The sequence below is a fragment of the Protomyctophum parallelum genome, assembly GCF_964188405.1.
Source record: "Protomyctophum parallelum genome assembly, chromosome: 13".
Lineage (NCBI taxonomy): Eukaryota > Metazoa > Chordata > Actinopteri > Myctophiformes > Myctophidae > Protomyctophum > Protomyctophum parallelum.
The window spans coordinates 34,003,854-34,028,265 of record NC_139708.1 but is presented as its reverse complement, the minus strand read 5'-3'; the positions used below and the strand labels follow the sequence as shown (position 1 = coordinate 34,028,265).

The 24,412-nt window shown below is 41.5% G+C and overlaps 1 protein-coding gene across 1 annotated transcript in view; it reads right to left on the bottom strand.

Annotated features, from left to right (window-relative positions):
• The window catches only part of mgat5b (alpha-1,6-mannosylglycoprotein 6-beta-N-acetylglucosaminyltransferase B), a gene marked incomplete at both ends in the record, with an annotated part of 88,966 nt that overhangs the window by 13,669 nt on the left and 50,885 nt on the right, over nucleotides 1–24,412 (bottom strand). The window contains 5 exons of the mRNA XM_083779981.1: nucleotides 35–181; nucleotides 4,415–4,570; nucleotides 8,922–9,052; nucleotides 10,110–10,243; nucleotides 12,548–12,679. Of these exons, the coding sequence (XP_083636107.1) occupies nucleotides 35–181; nucleotides 4,415–4,570; nucleotides 8,922–9,052; nucleotides 10,110–10,243; nucleotides 12,548–12,679 (700 nt within the window). The remainder of the gene's footprint in view (nucleotides 1–34; nucleotides 182–4,414; nucleotides 4,571–8,921; nucleotides 9,053–10,109; nucleotides 10,244–12,547; nucleotides 12,680–24,412) is intronic.

Below are 24,412 nucleotides of genomic sequence, written 5' to 3'. Positions count from 1 at the left end.
GCAGAAAGGGCCCTGCCTCGAGAGTGATCGGTACCTTTCTGGAGGTGGGCTTCCCCCTGAAGAAGTCATGGTTGAGAGAGCTGTGGGAAGGGTTGAACTTGGGCTGGAGGAAGATGCAGCCGTTGGCTATGGCCTCTAGAGGCGCAGGGCCTTCGTATGGGAAGCCAAATCCGATGAAGAGCTGCAAGAGGAAAAGGAAGTTGGCAATTAACTCATGCTGCTGATATCCAGATACAATATTGTATACAGAAACATCATCCAATACATTATTACCATAATGTTGCTAAAAATGAATAGTATTCCTAATTCATGTACAGTAGCAAAGTGCTACTGTAGGTAACAATCTGCCACGTCTGAGCGAGTGCTGGATTAGAATATGATCCTTGAGGACTTTCTTTACAGCAATTGATATCAATTCAATTTTATTATAGTGTCAAATCACAACAAGTTGTCTCAAGACAAAGATCCACCCAGAGCAAGCAATATTGCGACAATGGTAACGAAAAAAAACAGCATTAGATCATTGCTGTTGGTGGAAACCTTGAACAGTATATGTCTGAAACATTCCTTTTATATACGTTTTAAAACTAAGAGTGAAAATAGCCGATCTGCTTTGGGGGTTTGTAGATCTGTATTTTCACTACTTTTGCATGACACTCTTGTATGATAAAGTAGGGCATTGATCGGGAAAAAATAAAAATAAATATGGACATACAAGGTTTCTGTCTGACGGGAATGACATTGTAGTTGCATTGAGTGTAGCAACACAACATCTTTAATATCAGCAGGCACTACATAAGTTTAGACTTAATGTTTAGCTTGAAATGCTTGCATGAGCAGAATAAGATAAGATGTACTGCAGTCCTGACACCATATGTGAAAATATCAGATTCGGCCGGGTGCCACTGCTGTAGAATGATTGTGTGGGGGGCTGCAAATTGTGGGTTCTCAAAATGCATTTTGTGCTTTATTTTATGTAGCAGGATAATATATGTCTATACAGGTATGATACCTTAGAATAGATGTAGACCTATTTGACAGTGCATAAACATAATTGTATTGACATTAACGAGTGTCAGCTGGACACACACACACACACACACACACACACACACACACACACACACACACACTCACACACACACACACACACACACACACCCTCACACCCTCTGCAGTGCTCTAGTCTAAAGTGACTGGAGTCTGTCTCATGTCTCTCCAAAGCCCTTGAATATGATGGAATATGATTAAGAATAACTGTCATAATGGTAATCTCACACCTCATATCACACACACCATACCTCATACCTGTAACTTTCATTAGCCCTTTTATTTTAAATTGCTCCAGGGACCACAAGGGGGCGACCCGCAGGGAAGTTTGACAGCAGTGAAACTGGCAGTGACTGTGAAGCACTAAAATAATGAAAAGGACAACCCACCAGAAGAACACTGGTTTTTATGCATTTCATATATTTCTGTGTCTGCGCCTCCAGTGTATGTGATTCTCCAAATAAAGGGGAGGGATGACTTATATTTGTCTGTCATTAATCAAACTTGTCAGTGGAGTATTGCAGACACACCCACATACTGTACGGAACACCACATTGACAATAATGTTTTAGCTCATAATAAATACAGTAACCCTACTCTTGGCGCTGATTGTGATCATGTATTTATCATGATTATGATTACATTGCCTGCATGAAACTCAGGAGTAAACGCTGCACTGGGATGAGTGCGTCAGTTTACCGTCCTAAATATATTATAGCACAGTCAGTTTACCGTCCTAAATATATTATGGCAGTCAGTTTACCGTCCTAAATATATTATAGCACAGTCAGTTTACCGTCCTAAATATATTATAGCACAGTCAGTTTACCGTCCTAAATATATTATGGCACAGTCAGTTTACCGTCCTAAATATATTATAGCACAGTCAGTTTACCGTCCTAAATATATTATGGCACAGTCAGTTTACCGTCCTAAATATATTATAGCACAGTCAGTTTACCGTCCTAAATATATTATGGCACAGTCAGTTTACCGTCCTAGATATATTATAGCACAGTCAGTTTACCGTCCTAAATATATTATGGCACAGTCAGTTTACCGTCCTAAATATATTATGGCAGTCAGTTTACCGTCCTAAATATATTATGGCACAGTCAGTTTACCGTCCTAAATATATTATAGCACAGTCAGTTTACCGTCCTAAATATATTATGGCACAGTCAGTTTACCGTCCTAAATATATTATGGCACAGTCAGTTTACCGTCCTAAATATATTATGGCACAGTCAGTTTACCGTCCTAAATATATTATAGCACAGTCAGTTTACCGTCCTAAATATATTATAGCACAGTCAGTTTACCGTCCTAAATATATTATAGCACAGTCAGTTTACCGTCCTAAATATATTATAGCACAGTCAGTTTACCGTCCTAAAAATATTATGGCAGTCAGTTTACCGTCCTAAATATATTATAGCACAGTCAGTTTACCGTCCTAAATATATTATGGCACAGTCAGTTTACTGTCCTAAATATATTATAGCACAGTCAGTTTACCGTCCTAAATATATTATGGCACAGTCAGTTTACCGTCCTAAATATATTATGGCACAGTCAGTTTACCGTCCTAAATATATTATGGCAGTCAGTTTACTGTCCTAAATATATTATGGCACAGTCAGTTTACCGTCCTAAATATATTATGGCAGTCAGTTTACCGTCCTAAATATATTATGGCACAGTCAGTTTACCGTCCTAAATATATTATGGCAGTCAGTTTACTGTCCTAAATATATTATGGCACAGTCAGTTTACCGTCCTAAATATATTATGGCAGTCAGTTTACCGTCCTAAATATATTATGGCACAGTCAGTTTACCGTCCTAAATATATTATGGCAGTCAGTTTACCGTCCTAAATATATTATGGCACAGTCAGTTTACCGTCCTAAATATATTATGGCAGTCAGTTTACCGTCCTAAATATATTATAGCACAGTCAGTTTACCGTCCTAAATATATTATGGCACAGTCAGTTTACCGTCCTAAATATATTATAGCACAGTCAGTTTACCGTCCTAAATATATTATGGCAGTCAGTTTACCGTCCTAAATATATTATGGCAGTCAGTTTACCGTCCTAAATATATTATAGCACAGTCAGTTTACCGTCCTAGATATATTATGGCAGTCAGTTTACCGTCCTAAATATATTATGGCACAGTCAGTTTACCGTCCTAAATATATTATGGCAGTCAGTTTACCGTCCTAGATATATTATGGCAGTCAGTTTAACGTCCTAAATATATTATAGCACAGTCAGTTTACCGTCCTAAATATATTATGGCACAGTCAGTTCACCGTCCTAAATATATTATGGCAGTCAGTTTACCGTCCTAAATATATTATAGCACAGTCAGTTTACCGTCCTAAATATATTATGGCACAGTCAGTTCACCGTCCTAAATATATTATGGCAGTCAGTTTACCGTCCTAAATATATTATGGCAGTCAGTTTACCGTCCTAAATATATTATGGCAGTCAGTTTACCGTCCTAAATATATTATGGCAGTCAGTTTACCGTCCTAAATATATTATGGCACAGTCAGTTTACCGTCCTAAATATATTATGGCCCAGTCAGTTTACCGTCCTAAATATATTATGGCACAGTCAGTTCACCGTCCTAAATATATTATGGCAGTCAGTTTACCGTCCTAAATATATTATAGCACAGTCAGTTCACCGTCCTAAATATATTATGGCACAGTCAGTTTACCGTCCTAAATATATTATGGCACAGTCAGTTCACCGTCCTAAATATATTATGGCAGTCAGTTTACCGTCCTAAATATATTATGGCAGTCAGTTTACCGTCCTAAATATATTATGGCAGTCAGTTTACCGTCCTAAATATATTATGGCAGTCAGTTTACCGTCCTAAATATATTATGGCACAGTCAGTTTACCGTCCTAAATATATTATGGCACAGTCAGTTTACCGTCCTAAATATATTATGGCACAGTCAGTTTACCGTCCTAAATATATTATGGCACAGTCAGTTTACCGTCCTAAATATATTATGGCACAGTCAGTTTACCGTCCTAAATATATTATGGCACAGTCAGTTTACCGTCCTAAATATATTATGGCACAGTCAGTTTACCGTCCTAAATATATTATGGCACAGTCAGTTTACCGTCCTAGATATATTATGGCACAGTCAGTTTACCGTCCTAAATATATTATGGCACAGTCAGTTTACCGTCCTAAATATAATATGCCACTTGATTAGATATTAGTCTTGATTTGATCACGATCCCCTTGGACTGACCAGGTCTCAAGTTACACCAAACAGTAAAAACGGAGTACACAACAAAGCAAAGCACCGTTCTCATTATTACCTTGGCTTTCCTGAGGAGCTGCTGAAGCTCCTGTTGGGGCAGCAGGCCGTGGTTCTTGACAAAAGCAGGCACCTCTGGGGGACGCTGTGCCTCATAATAGACAGTCCCATGGATCTCCATGTAGCGGTGCAGAATGGCCAAGAACTTCTCTTTACCCTGTGAGTGCAGATACAGAAACAGTACTGTCTGATATACTGCTTCTCAACAGACTGACAACAGACCCCTTATCCATAAACTTCTTTGCCTTTTTTTTTTAGCCGATCTACATCGACACGTTGTGAGCTTGTACTATTGAGCTATTTGAACTATTAAAAAATGTTTTTCAAAAAAGGAAAAAGTAGTTTAGGGATAAAGTGTAAGGCACTGGCGAAAACTAGGGGTGGGCAAAAAACGATTCAGGGATATATCGCGATTTCACAATCGAATCGCCAAGCTCAGAATCGATTTTTATTTATGTCAGAAAGACTGACTGACTGACTTATCTGGCTGCATCAAAGTGTAGGCTATGATTGAACTTTTCATGTCTATAGCTTTTCACTTTTCAGGTTTGTTTAGAATTGCTTTAAAATGTTCTAGTATTATTGAACTTCTCATGGTCTATATTGTTTAGAATTGTTTTAAAATGTTTTAGTAAAATAAATATATAAATAAATAAATAAATAAATAGCTAAGTAACTTGAGGGGGAAAAATCGCAATATCGAATCGCAATATATTTGAGAATCCTAAAATAAATCGAATCGGCACCCTATAGGTATCGATATTGTATCGAATCGGGAGTTAAGTGAATCGTCCCATCCCAAGCGAAATGCATTACACCCCCCCCCCCCCCCCCCCCGACCTCCGCGCTTTTGAAATGACCATCATGTCTTGGAAAAGGCCTAATCCTCATAACGGCCAGCCCTCTCACCCACCAGAGATTATAGGCTCCAGAGCTGTAGCCATAGTAATAAGTCACTGTCTCTTTCCACAGTGGGATAGCTAGCTGTCCCCTGTCACACGCAGAGAGACAAACCGATGTGACCAGTTAAGAGAAGTGATGCAAGTCATCTATTGTGAACAGCGGTAGAGCATGAATTATTTACTCATGTTAAGACTTCAATGAATAAATGCATAAATGTTCTCTGAACATTGCTCCTTCTTCTCATCTCGGGCCATGTTTTGGTGGAACTTTGAGAGGGAATTACATAGTTTATAGCTGAACCTTTGATTTGAATGTCCTAAAAACAGGTCATACAGTACATTTTGGAACGTAGAGAAAACGAATAACAAATAACAGAATGAATAATAGATTTAGCTTCTAGACCCCTGGCTTAGCACAGTAATTGTATTATATTTTGTTCTACTATTATACTTGAATAACTAACCATTTTAGTGACTATTCTATGTTGTTCATCATCTTTCATCGTCTTTGAGAACACAAACATTAAAAAGCAAAACATTTATAAAAGATGTACCAACTACCAACCTAAAGAAATAACTTTTTGTGTTTTGTTAAAAGCAGAAACTCCTCATGCATTACTTAACAGTATTATCGATCACAAATGGAACTGGCTCCTGTGTGCAGAGATGCGCCACGCTGTGCAGCCCTGGAGCCTTCTGATGAGAACAGACTGTGCTTTTTGAATAAACCTTACAATATGTATCATGATCATTCAGGTGGATTCTGGGGGAATAACTAGAATCTGCACCAACGTTAAGCCTATACACCACTGAAGAGCTATATCTATGTAGTTAAAGAAAGGTGTTGTTCCTGTCTGGTGAAATGTGATTTACACACCGAATTGGATTCAGGATTCAAGATTCAACAACTTGGCCCAAACAAAATACTTACTTGGAGCTGGGTGGATCCATCAGTGAATGCAGAGTAGGATAGAAGTACATGCAGAGAGGGGGGGAGGGACAGATTAGTCATTATTTTCTCATAGCAGGCAGTGCAAAACTTAACACTGTATAAGCACTCATAAATAATGATAATCCATACAATGTTTTATATCAATCACGATGTAAAGCAGAGAGAGATCATGCCAGCTTCCCATTATTATAAACAGTGATTATACTGTAATGCATTATAAATAAATCACACCCGTGTGAAGTGAGTGGTGCAACTCCGTGTGGGGGTCCGCGGAACATCCAGACCCCCAGGAATGCGGCCAGGGGGCTGGCCCGGTTCCGGTGAGCCGCCCCGCGCCCGGAACGGTCGAGAAATGACAGAGTTACCAACCAAGCTATTTTCGTGCTTGGACAGACAGACCCAGGAACAGACAGACCCAGGGACATACATACAGTAGCTGTGTAATGGAGTGGTTGCACCACTCAAAAATATTATGTATTTCAACTATGAGAGTTATAACAGCTTTAGTAGCCTACTTATGAGTGCTTATAATAAATTACACAGTGTGAGATTCATAAAAAGTGTTACCACTTAGGGAACACTTTCTATGAAACCCATTTTATTTAACCTTTAACCAGTAAAAACACATTGAGACAAAGTTAAGTGGGAAAGATATCTATAATGTCTATAATGCATTACACTCTTAATATCCAGAAACAAGACAGAGGATGGTGACGTGTTCATTCGTAGCCTGGGGAGACCCCAACGCACCAGGGATTTGCATGGACATCTTTCAAGCCTATATAAATGTTCTATTGCACTTAAAGCAGTCTCTGAGAGGAGGGCTTCAATAAAATACAGGCAGTGAAAGAACAAAAGACTGAAGTGACTGGAGTGAAGCAAACCTTGGGGCAGGCTGCCAGACACATAAAAGTTGAGAGGGAGATACCTTGCCAGCTGCTCAGGGGGGAAACTTACTGTACTCCAAACAACAAAACAATAGCCGATGCATGACCACACTTATTCCTGCTGGACTGGCATATTTGGCAGGAAATGTGCTATCTAATATTCATATTTCAGTTAAAGCTCTGCTTCAGTATGTGACGACCAGCAGGTTCCACTTCATCAAACTGTCTCACAAACCACCCAGGAAATGGGCAAGTGGGTCAAATCCAATATTTTTAACAAGCTGTTGGATATCTCCATACATAGTATTTTTAACATTTTCTTTTTGGAAGAAAAATAAATGGGGGATATATAACCAAGTATCATTATCAAGAAGGAAGTAGAGTTCTGCCACTAGACCAGTGGTTCTCAAAAGTGTGGACCGGGACCTCCAGGGGGCCTTGAGGAGTGGTTCCAGGGGGTCGCCAGCAAAATCTGTTAATAATAGAATCACCCCCAAAACATGTTATTTTCTATCAAGTACATACCCCATGAAGCCTTGAATTCATGAAGATTGTTGTGTTTTTGTCGCAATCCTAAGTCAATAATTTGATGACCGGAAGAGAGACAGCAAACTTTTTGTGCAACGGACGACGGGTCTCGATGGGGACACGTTTTCGTCCCGACGACTCTTTTCGCTGCGACGTTTCATTTTATCGTTGCGACGGTCAAGGTCAAAGTCGCGACGACAAATGATACGTCGCAGCGGAAAGAGAGTTGTCAGGACGAAAACGAGACGCGCCGTCGCTCCTCCTGGACCGGAGACTCAATGGAGACTGCACTGGTCATCAAATTATTGCCTCAGGAATGCGATAAAAATGAACAGAAATTTTATTCAAGACTCTATGGCAACCCATGGAGCCTTGAATTATTTTTTTGTTCATTTTAGCAATCGATAGAAAAAAAGTATTTTTGTTATCTTGTATGGGGTCCCTGGCACAACATATTTTCAGATGGGATTCTGCGGGCAAAATACACGTGTATACTGTATCAATTTGGAGGTCTTTGACAAGTTTGAGAACCACTGACTGCACAAGAGAGGAAAGTCTATTATGGAGATGGACTTTTGATGGTGTTGCCAAGCAACGGTAAACTCTAGCCCCTGGAGATATCTAGAAGGTACTACAGTTAACTACAGTTAACATAAAACTGTCAGTTAAATTCTTAATTCCACTTCTCACTGAAGAACAGAAAACTTGCGTTGCCCACTCATATTTGTGTTTGGCACCACAACACAGCCATTTGTTTGACTTCCATGTTTGTTGACACTGTGAATGGCATCTGCGTGCTCATGACGCTCCCTTTGGCAAGACATTCATATTAACATTGTGTAGTTTATTTTCTGATCTCATAAAGTGAGTATGTTTGCGATTAGAGAGATAATCTGTGAAATCATGCCTTCTTATGTGTGTTATGCAAGCTGAAATCAGAATCTGTTTAGCATTTTAACCACATGAACGCTAGCATCCATATTCTGGGCATTCAGCGACAACAGGTAAACATTCAGCGAAAATGGCTGATCTACAAGCTCACAGCTCGTCGCAAGTCGCTGGATTGTAGATTTGCCTTTTTCCCGGCAAAAACATCTGGTGCAGGGCAATAAACGGCAGGGATCAAATACAGACCCCTGGGTGAAGGCAGTCAACAAAGTATATCCGGGTCGTTAAAACACCTGTGAGTGCAAACTTATCAGATTTGACATTGAATGACTATGTTCCGAGTGTACCGACCTTCCACATGCTGGCTTCCTTGCCGTACACAAGAGCCATGTTGTCCACTTTGTTCCTCTGGATGCTGAGCCGCTCCGTCTCGTTCAGCTCCTCCGCCACAAAGCCCATAAAGGAGTTGTCTGGGGTGTGAGCTGCCAAGGACAAACGGTAAAAGCACTGCCTGGAACATGGCACCTCTAAATCAAGTCATGTCTCGATAAAAGGTGACACGTTGTGGCAGCGTGGCAGGAACCCCGCCATTTGGATCTGCTCTTCAAATTACACCCAAGGGCATTGTGTCACGTCTCACTCAGGACATAAACACGCAATGCCACGGTGACAGATGATGATAAGGAAGTCTACCACAGCCGTGGGATGTCAAGTGGAGAGGAGGGAAACAATAAACAGCTTTTCAGCCTGTTCTGAGACCAGAGATAAAAGCTGACATCTCGCAGAGTGTTGGGCTTGTAATAACAATAAGCATTTCCAAAGCAGCGGGGGCTAGCCGCCACAGAGCCTGTGTTCACTGAGTTAATTGGAAGCACAGCTGTAGTTTCCTCTGGCTCCAGTAAACACTGTGGATATCCTGTGATTATCATCCATCACTGGATTTGTCATTTATTTTTGCGTTTGCTCGGTGTGTGCGCACAAGGAGCGTGCACATCATTTCATGTATGTGTGCAGCATATAGTGTTGTGTGTTTGCATTCATGTGCATGCGAAACAATGCACGTGATTATGGGCCCCAGTGTGCAGATCGAGGCATCTGTGCATGCACAAGCAGCTGTTCTGAATGTCTCTCAATAACTCTCTCTGTGAGGGGCCTGGGGCACTACTACAGCCACATGCACAGTGCATGTACTTTATGCTCACTCACTCTCACACACACACACACACACACACACACACACACACACACACACACACACACACACACACACACACACACACACACACACACACACACACACACACACACACCCTGGTGTCATTGGACAGCATATTAAGCGCTATCTAGCAGTTTAAATATCGTTGCAGTTAGCTCTCTTCAGCAGGAGACAACGGACATAAAATGGTTATGGTTTGTAGTAAAAAAAAAAAACATTAGCCTCGAATTAGGCTTTGAGCTGGCAAACAGCAAACATTATTTTCAATCTCTCAGAAAGTAATTTGTCAAACAGCAGAATGGTTAAATCAAAGGTCCACTTACGGAACATAGTCATGTACTGTTTACAGTTGAGATTCCAGTATCCCCAGTTGGTCCTGTAGCCGTGCAGAGTGGCGTACTCCTCGTGGTTATAGGCTGGCTCCGTGCCAAAAGTATCAATCACTCGGATGTGGCACCTGGACGACAGAGGGGAGAGCCACCCAGAGTCACAGCATGTCCTGGGCTATCAACACATTGCATGCAATCCATTCAAATGAGGGGCTAGCATCACAGCCAAGACAACGCATGTTATCCATTCGAGAGAGAGGAACAGTAACGGAAAAAGAAATAGCATCTCCTCGATGAACACATACAGTATGCATGCAGAAAAACCAGCCAGAAAGACAACATGGGAAAAAAGAGGCACGAGTCTGCATCAGACAACTGTCACTTTCTCTGTCAGATCCTGTCAAACAAACAATATTGTTATTGTGAGTTATGAAAGCTCAACCCCACCCCCCGCCCCTGCCTGACTCAGAAGCTTTGGCTCGTAAAGCCATCATCGGGTGATAAATGTCCTGTTCTGTCCTGTCTCCACGCCAGTTCGCCCTGAGTGAGCGACACTCAGCCAGGCCTCCAGGTAGGGGGTTTGGCTTTAAACCACAGCCTGATTTAGACTGCTACAGAAACCCCCACCCCTCATCCTTTTTTGTACTGGGTGCAGATCAAGTTATATAAACTATAGAAGAGCGAGCCAGGGCTGTGATCGAGGCAGCCGCATGGATGCTCCTAAACACGTAAATCGTATTGTCTTTCACAACAAAAGTAATACAAACTACCGGTAACCATTTCTCTCAATGAGAGATCTGCCTCATTTGACTTGGAAATGCTACAATTAAGCCTCTCTGATGCTGGCTGTGGAGGCAACTTATCAACAGGGAAGAGGCCATATTGTTCTGTCAACATCAAGGAAAGGGCCTAATTAATTGGTTTATCTTGATGTCACACCAGATTATACTCAGAGTGGAAGAAGGTCTTATAAAAGGCTTTTATGGTGAGAAGGGAATGCCATTATATTATGGTCATCACACAGTCTGCATATCAAAGTCTGTGTGTGTGTGTGTGTGTGTGTGTGTGTGTGTGTGTGTGTGTGTGTGTGTGTGTGTGTGTGTGTGTGTGTGTGTGTGCGTGCGTGCGTGCGTGCGTGCGTGCGTGCGTGCGTGCGTGCGTGCGTGCGTGCGTGTGTGCCGCGTGTGTGCGTGGTATGAGAGAGAGAGTGTGGTAGGGGGGGGATCAATGGTTGCAATCTGATTTGTCAATGTCCTGAATCTCTGAGCAGGCTCAGGTCCTGGTGAGGAAATTAAAATATCGGCCTTTTCAACCACTGACAGTTGATAAGTATCGGCCAATCAGCTCACCTTGGACTGACAGTGATGAGAATCAATGCAGGCTTTCAGGCAGCCTGTGCCAGGGCTAGGGTAAGGAGGTTTGGAGGAAGAAAACGATCGATTTCCTGAGAAATGTTTACGGTTGCTGCTTCTGTTTTAACAAGAGGCGTGTGCTCACCTCGTCCTTGTGTGTGTGTGTGTGTGTGTGTGTGTGTGTGTGTGTTTTAGAGGGGAAAAGATGATCCAGCTGCAAAGGAAAGCAGCTCCATGTTGCTGCGCCACACGCTAATTAGCCTCTCTACAGCAAAACATCAAATGTGTGTTTTTGGTTTTCATAAGCCTACTGTATCACTTTGATAAAATGAAGATTTGCGTTTATTTTTCTGTTCCTTCTTTATAATTGTATCTGTTTTACTTATCTTTATCGTTAAAGTGAATACTGTGACATCCCCGGTTCCTCGAAGTAAAAAGCAATAGGAATGCCGTTTCAGAGTGTCCATTAACAATAATCAGGGGACAAGTTCACAACAAATTTTGCTTGTTGCAGCATATACAAGACAACAAAGGGAGTTGTATTCTAACCAAAGTAGTGCTACTCAATCTTAACTACATACAATTTAAACCAATATTTGTGTACCATAAAATGTAGTCCAACATTGCTTATATACTCTTAATGCACTTTTACATCTGTGTAGAGCTTACATAAGTACTTAACACTGAGCTGCAGTAAAAGAGAACAAGGCACAATTGTGCCAATGCTGTCATATTTCTACACCTACAGTAATCCACTGTGTAGAGAGATGGATTCACTTGTGATAGCATTTTGCTGGCGAAGAGGCAGTGTTTGTACAAGTCTACTGACCTGGTCTGACCTAGACCAACCAGCCAATAAACCAATAATCAACTAATACACCAGAACAAAAGACAATTAGCAAATGGATGCAACCGATTATACACTAAGGCCAGAGAACTGGCACAGCATTCTGTATGTCAAGAGAGAGAGAGAGAGAAAGGCAGGAACTGATGTCTGTAGCGGACGAAAGAAGATGGAAACAATAGAGATGGAATGAGAAAACGTGCGAGACAGAGACAGACATGAGCGTAAAGACTGACTTGTGTTTTCTCAGCGAAAGACCCATCTGCTGTTTCATCTGCTGCATGCCGTGGTAGTCGGTATAGATGAGGTCAAAGGGCAACGGTCCGGTCAGAGGGCAGCTTCCTCTGCCTGGAGGAACTCCCACAAACCTATACAGAGGTTACACACAGTTCACTGTCCAGTTATGGAATGTGCAAAACTGTGAGAACAACTGTATACTGTACATGATCAATATCCATGACAAATCAGTGAACAGGTATATAGAAGCATAAAAGGTAGAAGCAATCTAATTAAGCAAATATGAGGACATTGTCAATTAACATTATACATAATACAATAACAACGCTGTATGAACATAATATGAAAAAAGAGCAAAACTTGACATGTATACTATAAAGGCAAGTAAGAGAGTGGGAAATAAATAATAACAAGAGTGAGAGCCGTGGCCCAGACGGTGGCGTAACCGTCTGGGCACCCGACTGGTAATCCAGTCGCAGTGTGCCGCAAGTTCGACTCCCGAGCCCGACACGGCCTTTACTGCATGTCATCCCCCCATCTCTCTCCCGTTTCCTGTCAGCCTACTGTCTGTCCCTTCAAAAAACCAATAAAAGGCGTAAGCCGCAAAAAAATATCTTAAAAAAAAAAAAGAGTGAGAGCCGCAAGCAATGTAGGTTTCATCCACTCATATCTTTAGTCAAATCTTGCCTGTGGTGCTAGAGGAAAGGTCACAGAGTCACTCAGTCTTGCATGAAGATGCACAGACAAAACTAGAACTGCACTCTGTCGAGTGCATACTTGCTTGTTGCACACTAGTAGGCCATAAATGGCCAACTAGTGCGCAAGCAGAGCGCGCAAGTACTTGCGACCGCTGTAAACTGTCAAATCTCAGTATATCTGTGAAGGAACGTTTGAAATGTATAATTATTAGGTGTAACTATTTGCTACCTACCTACTTTATGCATATAAACACCTAGTATTATTAAGTATGGTTCAAGTTATGTGACCATATTTATGGTCAGCATTGAGAGCTAGTCATACATATACACACCACATACTCTGGTCCCAGCAGATCAGGCACAATTTGCTATTTTATTTTACTGATTATGTATATAGTATACGTATGACTAACTCTAAATGATGACGTAAGACATACGTATACATATACATATACTATATAGAGTATGTAGTTGTAAGTTGATTAGCGGTATACTGTGGTTACTTTGCGCCAAAACCGTGACAGCCAACCCGCCATTTGATGCGTATGCAAATAAAACAGCAGATTTGTGCCTGGTTTGCTGGGACCAGATTACACAAATGACCATATTTCTTATTAAATAATAATAATAATAATAATAATAATAATAATATTAATATTAATATATTCATATTATTATTATTATTAATACTAATATGTCTTATTAATATTCTTATTAAATATTTCATATTTATTAAATATTTCATATTTATTAAATATTTCATATTTCTTAAATATTTCATATTTCTTTCTTCTTATTTCTTAGACAATAAAATGTTACATGATATAATCCAAAATAGTAATATATACAAAAAATTATAATAATATCTAAAAACAATGATCTGTTTTTAGATATGACTCGGAAGACAAGTGGCCCAACGGCCTGATTTAGGTGTACACTTAAGACATAATTGTGAAATGTTGTGAGCTTTTACATGTACAAGTATAACTCTTAACACTCCCAATATTGGTAGAGTTGTGTGAATAAATGTGTGCAATGTTGGTGAATTTGTGCGTATGTCTGGGTGCGTGTGTGCCTGAGAGGGCAGAACCAGTCAAGCATACAGAATTCAACACTACCTGCCATGGCTGTCTCAAAGTGGAGAGTCTCCCAATTTGTCAGCCCAACCTATTTATTTTATTTTTTATTATCCCACGATTTTGTAACCCATTTTTCACCCCTGTGTCAATTATATAATGTGATCCTGGGCTCTACACACCCTCCGCCAACCTAGTCCCCATATATGGGGGACATGGGGAGAGCAACGGACTTTAACTCATGCTTCCTTCATGCCTGAGTGTCCAAGTTGCTCCTTTACACCTGACAGGAGGGAGTTTCCCTGGTTGGACGTAGCGCGTGGAAGGAACACGTTATTCCAACCAGTTCCTTTCCCCTCCATCAGGCTTGCCAGGGGGATGCAGTTTAGAGACCAAGATTACTGCATGTTTTTTGTGAGGGTACCTACCCTAGGGGACACGGGGAGAACATGCAAACTCCACACAGAAAGGCCCTTTCGCCAACCCCGCCTTGGGTATGGGCACTGATGACGCAGAGGAGGAAACACGCTGCCAGCACCCACAGTGTCCCGAGCGGGAATCGAATCCAGGACCTTCTAGCTGTGGGGCGACAGCCACCACCAACTGTGCCACCGTGCCCAGCCCAACCTTTTTTGCTCACAGACACACTTCAGCGAGTGAGGGCACGCACGCACACACGCACGCACCTGTATTACATTTGTGTGGGTACTGTCAACTGAGTTCCATTGGCTACATTCATCCTTCTCATCTTGGTATCCCGTGAAAGCACACACACAAGCGCACATGCTGTATACATGAATCAGGCATTTGTTGGGATTATGAAAGGTAGCGAGATGAATGACGGCAGCATTGATTATAATAAAGCTCTATTGTGTTCCATGTACATAGACCACACCGGCAAATGCAAGTAACACCACTCAGCACGCTTACGCTGCATACAAAAGTGTCACTGAAATAAAGGTTGATGACATCATTAAACTACAGCTGTGTGTCCCATTTGGTGTGCTATACAACAGAACGTCTGTTCTATTATATCTGCCTGTCTCCATCATCTTCACACCAGTCTTATGATCAGTAAACAACTGATAATAACACAGTTCTCTGCTGTGTTGCCAACGAGGCAATCATCAGCCTGCGGTGAGGCAGGACATAAATACAGCACACATTCATTGCTCTGATTTGCCTGCTTTGACAAATAGGAAAAAAAGACATAATTATGCAAACACAAACATGTCTTCATTGAAAATCAAAGTGCTTCCGCAATATGAAACACTTATAATTACAAGAGGGGCTTATTTTTCTCTCACTCATATAGGTACGAGCAACACAATGTCTGCAAGACATTGTGTTGCAACAGGGGAAAAAATCACACTCATGTGAAGTGAGGGGCGCTCTTATCAACATATATCACATTCCGTGCTTAGCCAATCAGCTGAGCACATTCCGTGCTCATATACACAAACACACAAAGCTGGGCAGTGGGCACAGGAGGGGCTAGTGCCTCTCAAAAGTAAGAATAATAACACTGGACAGTAATGAAATTAACAGAAGAGACAATGAAGTAAGATACATACCGGTATTACCGGTATACATAAAGTACACTTGATGTATATGTGTATATTAGGGATACACGATTATTCGGTAGCATAATCGGAATTGGCCATATCGGCCATAAAGATTCCATATCGCTATCGGAACGGTCTCAAAATAATACAGATTATTTAATCGGTTTTCATCAGCTATGTTTTTTGTAAATGAACAATGTAAAAAATCATCAAAGAGTTCAATATAAATCAAAAGGTATGATGTAAAATATTAAGAAATCGTAAGTAAAAATTAACTTTTATTTTTCTACATTTAATTTGTGTACTCAGCTCATTCAGTTGTGAAAACAGACACTTGGAAAAGAGTATCTAGGCTATTTATTGATTGATTGAATACTTTATTAACAGGCTTTGGGCCAAGCCCTAGGAGGGCCAAGGCGTGTTTCCCTTGTGGTCCTCTGTATAATATTGGAATCGGTTAGAATCTGTATCGGCAGATATGACCCTGCAAATAATCGGAGATTGGATATTGGTCATAATTTCATCATAGTGTATATGTATTGTATATAGGCTACTATGCAGTAATACAGTATGAATCAGTGCGTGCAGTCGTGCACAAATATGCTTGCCCACAAGCCAGCAAAGTATCGGTTTAAATCTGAGTTCACAACAAAACATTGTTGCAGGCAGTTTTTGAAGGGTATGATGGAGAGAACTAGCAGATAATTGTTTTTCTAGAACAACCTTTTCACTGGCCATTAAAATGAGGAATCTGCCTCATCTGGTACATTGCTCAAAATTAATAACCATAAAAAAGTCAATATATATATAAGTATAGTGTGGCACAAGTGGAAAGGCCATGGGGTCACAAAAAGGAATAGTTTATCCCGCAATCTGATAAACTATACATTTTTGGCTTGAGGGTGATGCTAGGGTTCTTACTCCATGGAGAAAGTTTCATGAAAATCTGCAAATTAGATTTTTAACTTTTATGCTATAACTTTGATAACTTTTGGTTACGCTAGAGGAAAGGCCATGGAGTCAACAAAACCATTGTGGTGCATAAGAAATTACATCCAGGACTTCCGGTATGACACCAAAGAGAGCGGCAGCACTTTGGCCCAGGCCGTAGCGTAACGGTCTGGGCACCGGACTGGTAATCCAGTCGCAGTGTGCCGCGGGTTCGACTCCCGGACCCGACACGGCCTTTACTGCATGTCATCCCCCATCTCTCTCCCGTTTCCTGTCAGCATACTGTCTGTCCCTTCAAAAATCAATAAAAGGCGTAAGCCGCAAAAGAATATCTTAAAAAAAAAAAAAAAAGAGAGCGGCAGCATAGAACAACAGCTCCCAACAAGGTCTACTTTATTTCCCCTAAAACTAACTATATCCCGAAATATAAACACAAAAATGGAAGGGGGAGACAAACGAAAGACTAAAAGTGGTAAAAAGACCACCAGATCAGAAAAGAAAGATAAACAAACAACGGAGAAGAGTTGCGACGGCAACGTGGACACGAAGCTAAACGCCATGGCGTGCCTACAAGCAAGCATGGAGGCGATACGCGCTGATATAAAAGCCATGAGGACCGAAGTTAGGAAGGAGTTGGAGGGCTTTAAAGAATCTCTTTTCGAGCAAATGCGCAAAGACATGGCAGACCTCAAAGCAGACTTCAACAACAAACTGACTAGGCTTGTCACCGACCTACAAAGCACCGTGGACAACGCGGAACAGACAGAGCGGCGGGTGGCGAGCGTCGAGGAGTGGAGCTCAGACGCCAAACAATTAATGAGTTCACTACTACAAGACCACGAGAGATTGCAAGAGAAGGTATTGGACTTAGAAACGAGGTCTCGACGGCAGACCCTGCGTTTATACAACGTAGCAGAGGACAGCGAGGGGAATAACATGATGGGGTTCATTAATAACTTTATCAAAACTGAGTTAGCACTGGACATTGACCTGGGCATACAGCGCTGCCACAGATCCCTCACTCCCAAGCCACCGCCGACCGCCACCCCCCGCTCAATCATCATGTGCTTTCTGGAGGACAAGACCAAAGAGCTGGTACGTAATACAGCATGGAAGAAAAAGACTGTCCTACTGAATGGCAAAAGAGTGTATTTTGATAATGACTACCCTCAAGAAATACAGAAGAAGAGAGCCGCGTATGCCCCGATCCGCTTGCTCCTTAATAATAAAGGAATCGCCTTCCACACCCCCCCCTTGACAAAACTACGTGTGTTCTATGATGGGGCTGGTCGCCCCGTGGGAACCAGCACCACTTACAACAGCATGGAGGAAGCAAGAGAGGATTTGAAGAAGAGGGGGATCATGAGCACCGAGGAAGAGGAAAAGCTTCGACCCACTACTACCTCCACCCCTACCCCTACCACCGCATATAACCTGATATAACCTGGCAAAGCTGAGGAAATCATCCTGGGTGGAGGCGGGGAAGAGGACACCACTTGACCGAGACGCACTACGAAGGGCAACACGGAGGCTCCAGGAATTCCGCCGCACTGCAACTCCCCCACCCCCAAACCCTCCACCCCCACCAGATGACGACATCACCGTAACTCATAAAGCCGATTAATCTACGATGGTGAAACATTGGGAGGTATCTTTGATCTCAGAATAGGATATAAGACCTGAAAAATGTTCGCATTTGTTTGTTTTTTATATTTTATTTTCATAATACTACCTTTGTTTGGACATATACTGGACTGAATACTAAATACCTGTCTGATAGGTTGTTTTATACTCAGATATTCGATGTTAATACGGACCTGCTGTCTGGGAGGCCAAGTTGGGGCTCGACAGATGTCATATCACTGTACACTAGTTTCTGCTTTTTTAGCAGACAGTTAGTGTTGGAAGGGCCTCCTGTGACCCAGGGGATTACCTTTCCACTCATGAGGTATTGCTTTATGAAAGAAACCTCGAGCTGGAAGTCCTGTCTTTGTTTATATGTTTTTATTTCTTAATTCAAAGCTTTATATTAATGTATATAATGATGAGAAGTTAAAGCTGCCTTGGGTTCACAATGACAATATTTGTACATCATAGGATAGCACAGGTTATAATGAGACGAGGATTAGACTCAATGTTAACGGACTACAGAACCCAATTAAGATAAGTAAATTGATAATTGATAGAGAAAACCAATAATAAAAAAATCATACAAATCATACAAATACTGTTAGAAACAGATACTCGGATACTACACAGTAATGGATATTTGATGAATGACCCTTGGATGTATATGTGTGAGAAAGGAAATGTGCAAATTATGTGCATTCTGAATGTTAACAATTGAAATGTAACAATTATACTGTACTGTGATGCCCGAGAGAACCTGCTTACTCTCAAAAAAGAAAATAATAAAAATGAAGGGCTCTGGGATTTATGTACATGTATCAGAGAGTAATCCTGTCTGAGTACAATTTAACTTCTCTACATTGATTCTTCAGAGAACTGGACTATTTACAAAGTGAGTGATTATAAAAGTCAAAGTGGTGCCCACAGCCATGTGAAACTGCAAGAGTTAGCAAAGTACCAAAGTAATTGCCTCCATTCCCAGGAGCTTGATGTAGTTAGAAAATGGACCCTACAGCCCTATTGCCTCTCAACAGAATTTCACTTACTGTAGATTCACCAAACGAAATGTCTGTTATTGCACAGCAAAGGAGGACATCGTTATTTTTGTATTTATCATCTGTCAACCTCCTTTCACATCAAATAAAGCAAGACTGGCAACAAAACCGAGACAAAGTGAAAAAAGTGATTTCGATAGTGCAGGTCAACAGCATGCTGCATACAGTTCTGTCCAATCCATAAGTAGTGATATTAAACCTTGTGAAACCTAAGTGATATTGGACATTTTAGACACATTTAAAAAGTGTAACAGCTCATAAATCGGTGTGGTGTGAGGTGTTGTGAGATTGTAGACTGCCTATTTTCTAATTGCCATATAAAAGTGTTAACTGGTCAGATGGGTGGGCTCTGGGCTGCAGGCAGCATGTTTATTTTAATGAACAATCAATCGATGTGTGCTCTGGAACTAACAATTAAAGTTGCCATTTATCACAATGAAAACACATTTCTAAAGGTATTAAAGAAAAAAATTGCGCAACATTTTTTATCATTAAAATCTAATTTGCAATATCCTCATTGGCCCCTTGGGAATCGTTGCCTCAAGTGGTTAACACAATATGAAAGTGATCTTCCTCCCTACAGCCTTGACCGGCCTGGTTACCTGCTGAATATTTCCGCTATGCTGTCTGCATGAGTGCGGTCAATTAGAGGCTCCACTGAACGGAAGATGAAAAAGAAGCGTGTTTGCACTTGGACTCAAGTGCCCAAGGTCTCACCCTTCCCCTCTGCTCATTCCTTTTGTCTCACACAAACACACAATTGTGCACACACTCACAGACATACACACACAATCCACCGCAAGAATACCTTCGTTCGTTCAATAAAAGCGTATCGATCTTGTTTGGTCGCTGAGTAGTTGGCACTGCAACAACAGGTTCTGTGGTTGGTTCCTCTACAGTAGATGAGATAATGAGCATGCAGTGTGTGACAGCCAGCGGTTTCATCAGTCAAAAAAGAAAAAGGTACTCACACAGGCCACTTCAATGCTTGCACAAACAAAGTGGCTTTTAATTCACCTATGCAATATTTCTCTTCTAGTTCTACAACTATGCTCTCATGAATAAACTGCCGTGTGAGAACTTCACATGTCCTGCCATTGGCAATTCAGTGCATTGACAGAAACAGAACATGTCAGTGAGAAAGGGGCATTTGTCAAGGTGTTTGTGATGGCCACATATGATGGCCACACACACCATGGTAAAACATGGTGGAAACTTGTCTTTTTTGGTTTAATTTAGTTTATATTTATTTGCAGAACTACTACATTCTACATACTGGAATGCACATCCATTGTGTTGTATTTTGTCAAATGCCACGTTGTTTTATAAGGAGTTATTTAATGTTTTAGTTTTGAGTATCAGTTCAAATGAGTACTGGAGTTTAAATGGCTGGTCACAGAAAGAAGGGCCAGCTGCTTCAGATTGGCTTATAAGGAGCTGGGTAATTGGACAGCACCATGTCCCCTTTGCCAAAATGAGACATGAGGGGAACATATTATGTTCCCCTCATGTCTTATTTTGGTGAGCTCAGTCTTGATGTAATTGTAAGTTCAGTACCGTTTGTCTTTATTTTGGGCCTAGAATTAATGTTTGTCATACTGTCATGTTTTCACAGAGAAAATAAAAGACAAAGACATTTTTAAGAAAACCATACAAGAATCCTGGTCTCTCTCATTGACGACCAACTCTGGTCCCTGACAGTGTTATATGTTCATTCTATTCAGATTCAGTGATTCCTCTGCTGGACACTTCATTTCAGTAGCAAAGCAGTAGAATTAGGCAATTCCTTGCAGTGAATAAAACCTGCAGGGAAAATGCAATTTCAGGAAAAGATCTGTAAAGCACAGAGAGTTGGAATGGTACACTGGAATGGTACACTTGACCGGACTGATGTTAATCTAGCAACGGATGTGGCGATATCCCGGCCCTACCTTGTGTCCTGGCTGTGAATTGACTACTGAAAATGCCTCACTTTCACCTAGAGTACTGTATGGAATTCTTTGGGGAGAAAGTGCCATACTTTTTCACAGAAATGTGAACATGTCAGGATTCATTTCAAGCATGACTGCTTCAAAATAGAAATAGTTTGCCCCAACTGTGATGGCTTGTGTGGCATTCAAAGTTTCAAACTAAGGGTGCCTTGTGCATGTGTGGTACGTGCGTGTGTGTACTGTAATTCTGCCTTTGGTTAGGGTTAGGTTAAGCGGGGTCATGTAGTTGTGATGTTTATGGTTAGGGAATGAATGTACAATGTGTGTGCGTGCGTGTGTGCGTGCACGTGAGTATAAACACCTCGAAGTACTGAATATGAGTGGATTTAATCCTCTCTTTGATGGAAGAGTTAGGTAGAGTCAATCTGCCACAAACATCCTCAAGGGCCAATGAGCCAGGATGCAAGGCTAAGTGATTAACTGAACCTTGTCAAAGCGCAGGTCCCACTTGAAATCTCTTCTGGCTTCAGTTCGTACATCATGTATGTACGTGATATGCTGCCGAAATGAACAGCGTATGTTTAAATGCCATGTTCCTGCACGTCCCTGAAACAGTTTTTGCACTAATGCCGGAGCACTTATAGGCTACTTGTGAGTGTATAACAGTGTAGTCTGTAGGGTGTACACGAATGCACAAGACACTGCTCGTACATCCAGACAAGCTGCTGTTCAATGCCTTAATTGGATATGCAAATCCATGAAAACTTTAAGAGGAGCCGAAAATGGATTAAAATTTGCCAGAGCCAAGAAATGTGTCATGAGCAGCGGTAGAGCAAGGCAGCTCACAAGGAAACACGCACACGCAAACGCACACGCACACGCACACACCCACACACCCACACACACACCCACACAGTGTGAAAAGCTCTAGAATAAAAGACACCTGAGGTTGACAGTCTTGCTGAGACAACTGACAAGGCAATGGGAAACATAACAGGCTTGGATAAATTAGCTGGATCCACTACCAGGTACAATAATTGCATCCCACTGCTACTTGCACCATGAAAATAATAATACAATCTTTCATAGAAAACATGCACCTCACGTGCTTTTTCAGTACATTTAAGATGGAACGGTTTAAAAGAAAACAAGTAAACTGAATTAAAACACAAAAGAAAGTTAAATAAAATGTAGAACATTTGCCTTAAATTGGTGCTATAGAAAATCTAGATACAAATATATATTAGGTGAAGTTTAAAGGTTTCAACAGAGCCTGCCTCTATAATATTTTTAGGCATAAGGCATTCCATAATTTGAGAGTATAATTAAAGACGTCTGCACCTCTAATTTCTTTTTGGGTAGGGCTATGCATATTTAGCAATATTTAGCTAAATCTGCAAATTAAAGCACAGTGAAAGAAAGTGAGAGCATCAGCCAGATTCAAAGAGAGAGACAGCGACAGAGTAAGACAAAGAAAGAGATAGATGGAGAGAGTGAGAAAGAATTATTTAGCAAAGTGCATTTGCACGTACCTGGAATTGTCCATGGCAACATTACACATAACTAATAGGAGCAGTGAATGCCATTAACCCAGTGCCCGGGAAGCGGATTAGGGGTTTTTGCAAAAATATATATATATGCTAATGAGGTTTAGAAGATTTAGAACACTTTCCTGAGGGTCTTTGTGTGTAATATGTGGTTTTAGATATTTTAGATTTTTGCAGTGAGCCCAGTGTTTCTGATGTCGTCATGGACACTGGGCTCACTTACTTCCGGGACTACTATTCCCATAATGCTTTGGTGCACTGCTCCTCCTTGTGGATAGGGGGAGGGCTGTCTTACTGAGATAACATGTAGTCCAAGGACTGTATAAAGAGGACAAGAAGCGAAGACCGTAAGGGCGCCGCCATGCTGCTCACATGGTGCTCCATGGAAGGAAAGAAACATGTGCAATGGGCTATATGCAGCCAACACTTCCGCTTTCAGCTTCCTTGGTCTCAACTGCGCATGTTTCTTTCCTTCCATGGAGCACCATGTGAGCAACATGGCGGCGCCCTTACGGTCTTCGCTTCTTGTCCTCTTTATACAGTCCTTGATGTAGTCCAGGAAGTAAGTGAGCCCAGTTTCCATGACATCAGAGACACTGGGCTCACTGCTAAAATCTAAAATATCTAAGTCCACATATTACACACATAAAGACCCCAAGGAAAGTGTTCTAAATCTTCTAAACGTCATTAACATATATATTTTCAAGTGTCTTGCTCAGGGACACTTCGACACATACTTGGCGAGCCAAGGGTCGAACCAGCGACCTTCCGATTCCCAGAAGGTCCCACTCAGTTACAGCCGCCCGCAAAGAAGAGCGATACGGAGAGTCAGAAAGAGAGCGAGGCAGATTCAGAGAGACAGAGTGACACGGCACAGTTGTACGGCTGTAGAATAAAGCAGTGAGGAGAATTAGCTGCAGCAGATGCAGGGGCACATTATGGAGAGGTTGGGGGCGCTGGAGCCATGAAGCTCACATGAGGCGCTGAAGGTGAAGGCCTCGCGGTGAGAAAGAAATGACACAGGCCTCAAGGAGAGCATTAACGTGCCAGTGTAGAAGATAACAGGCAGGCTGGCAGCGAGAAATGTGACGCCCTGCATGCCAATTGACCACTGAAGACAGCGGCAGAGGGGATGTCATCAATCTGTTACCAACAAATGCCGGGCAGCAAACAGCTGATGCGTTGTTTTGACTTTGCAGTATAGCACTTTGAGCCTCTTTTATATCCTTTCCTTCCTCTGGGCTATTATTTTCTTTGTTGTTTTATTTAGCCAAGTGTCATCTGCCTGTTCCTCTGGCTCGATAAGTGGCATTTTGTCAGGGGAAAAGACAGATCAATGAGAGAGAGAGAATAACAGCGAAACAAATTCATGTCATCACGATGGCTGAAGGGCATCAATAAAATTTTTGTTC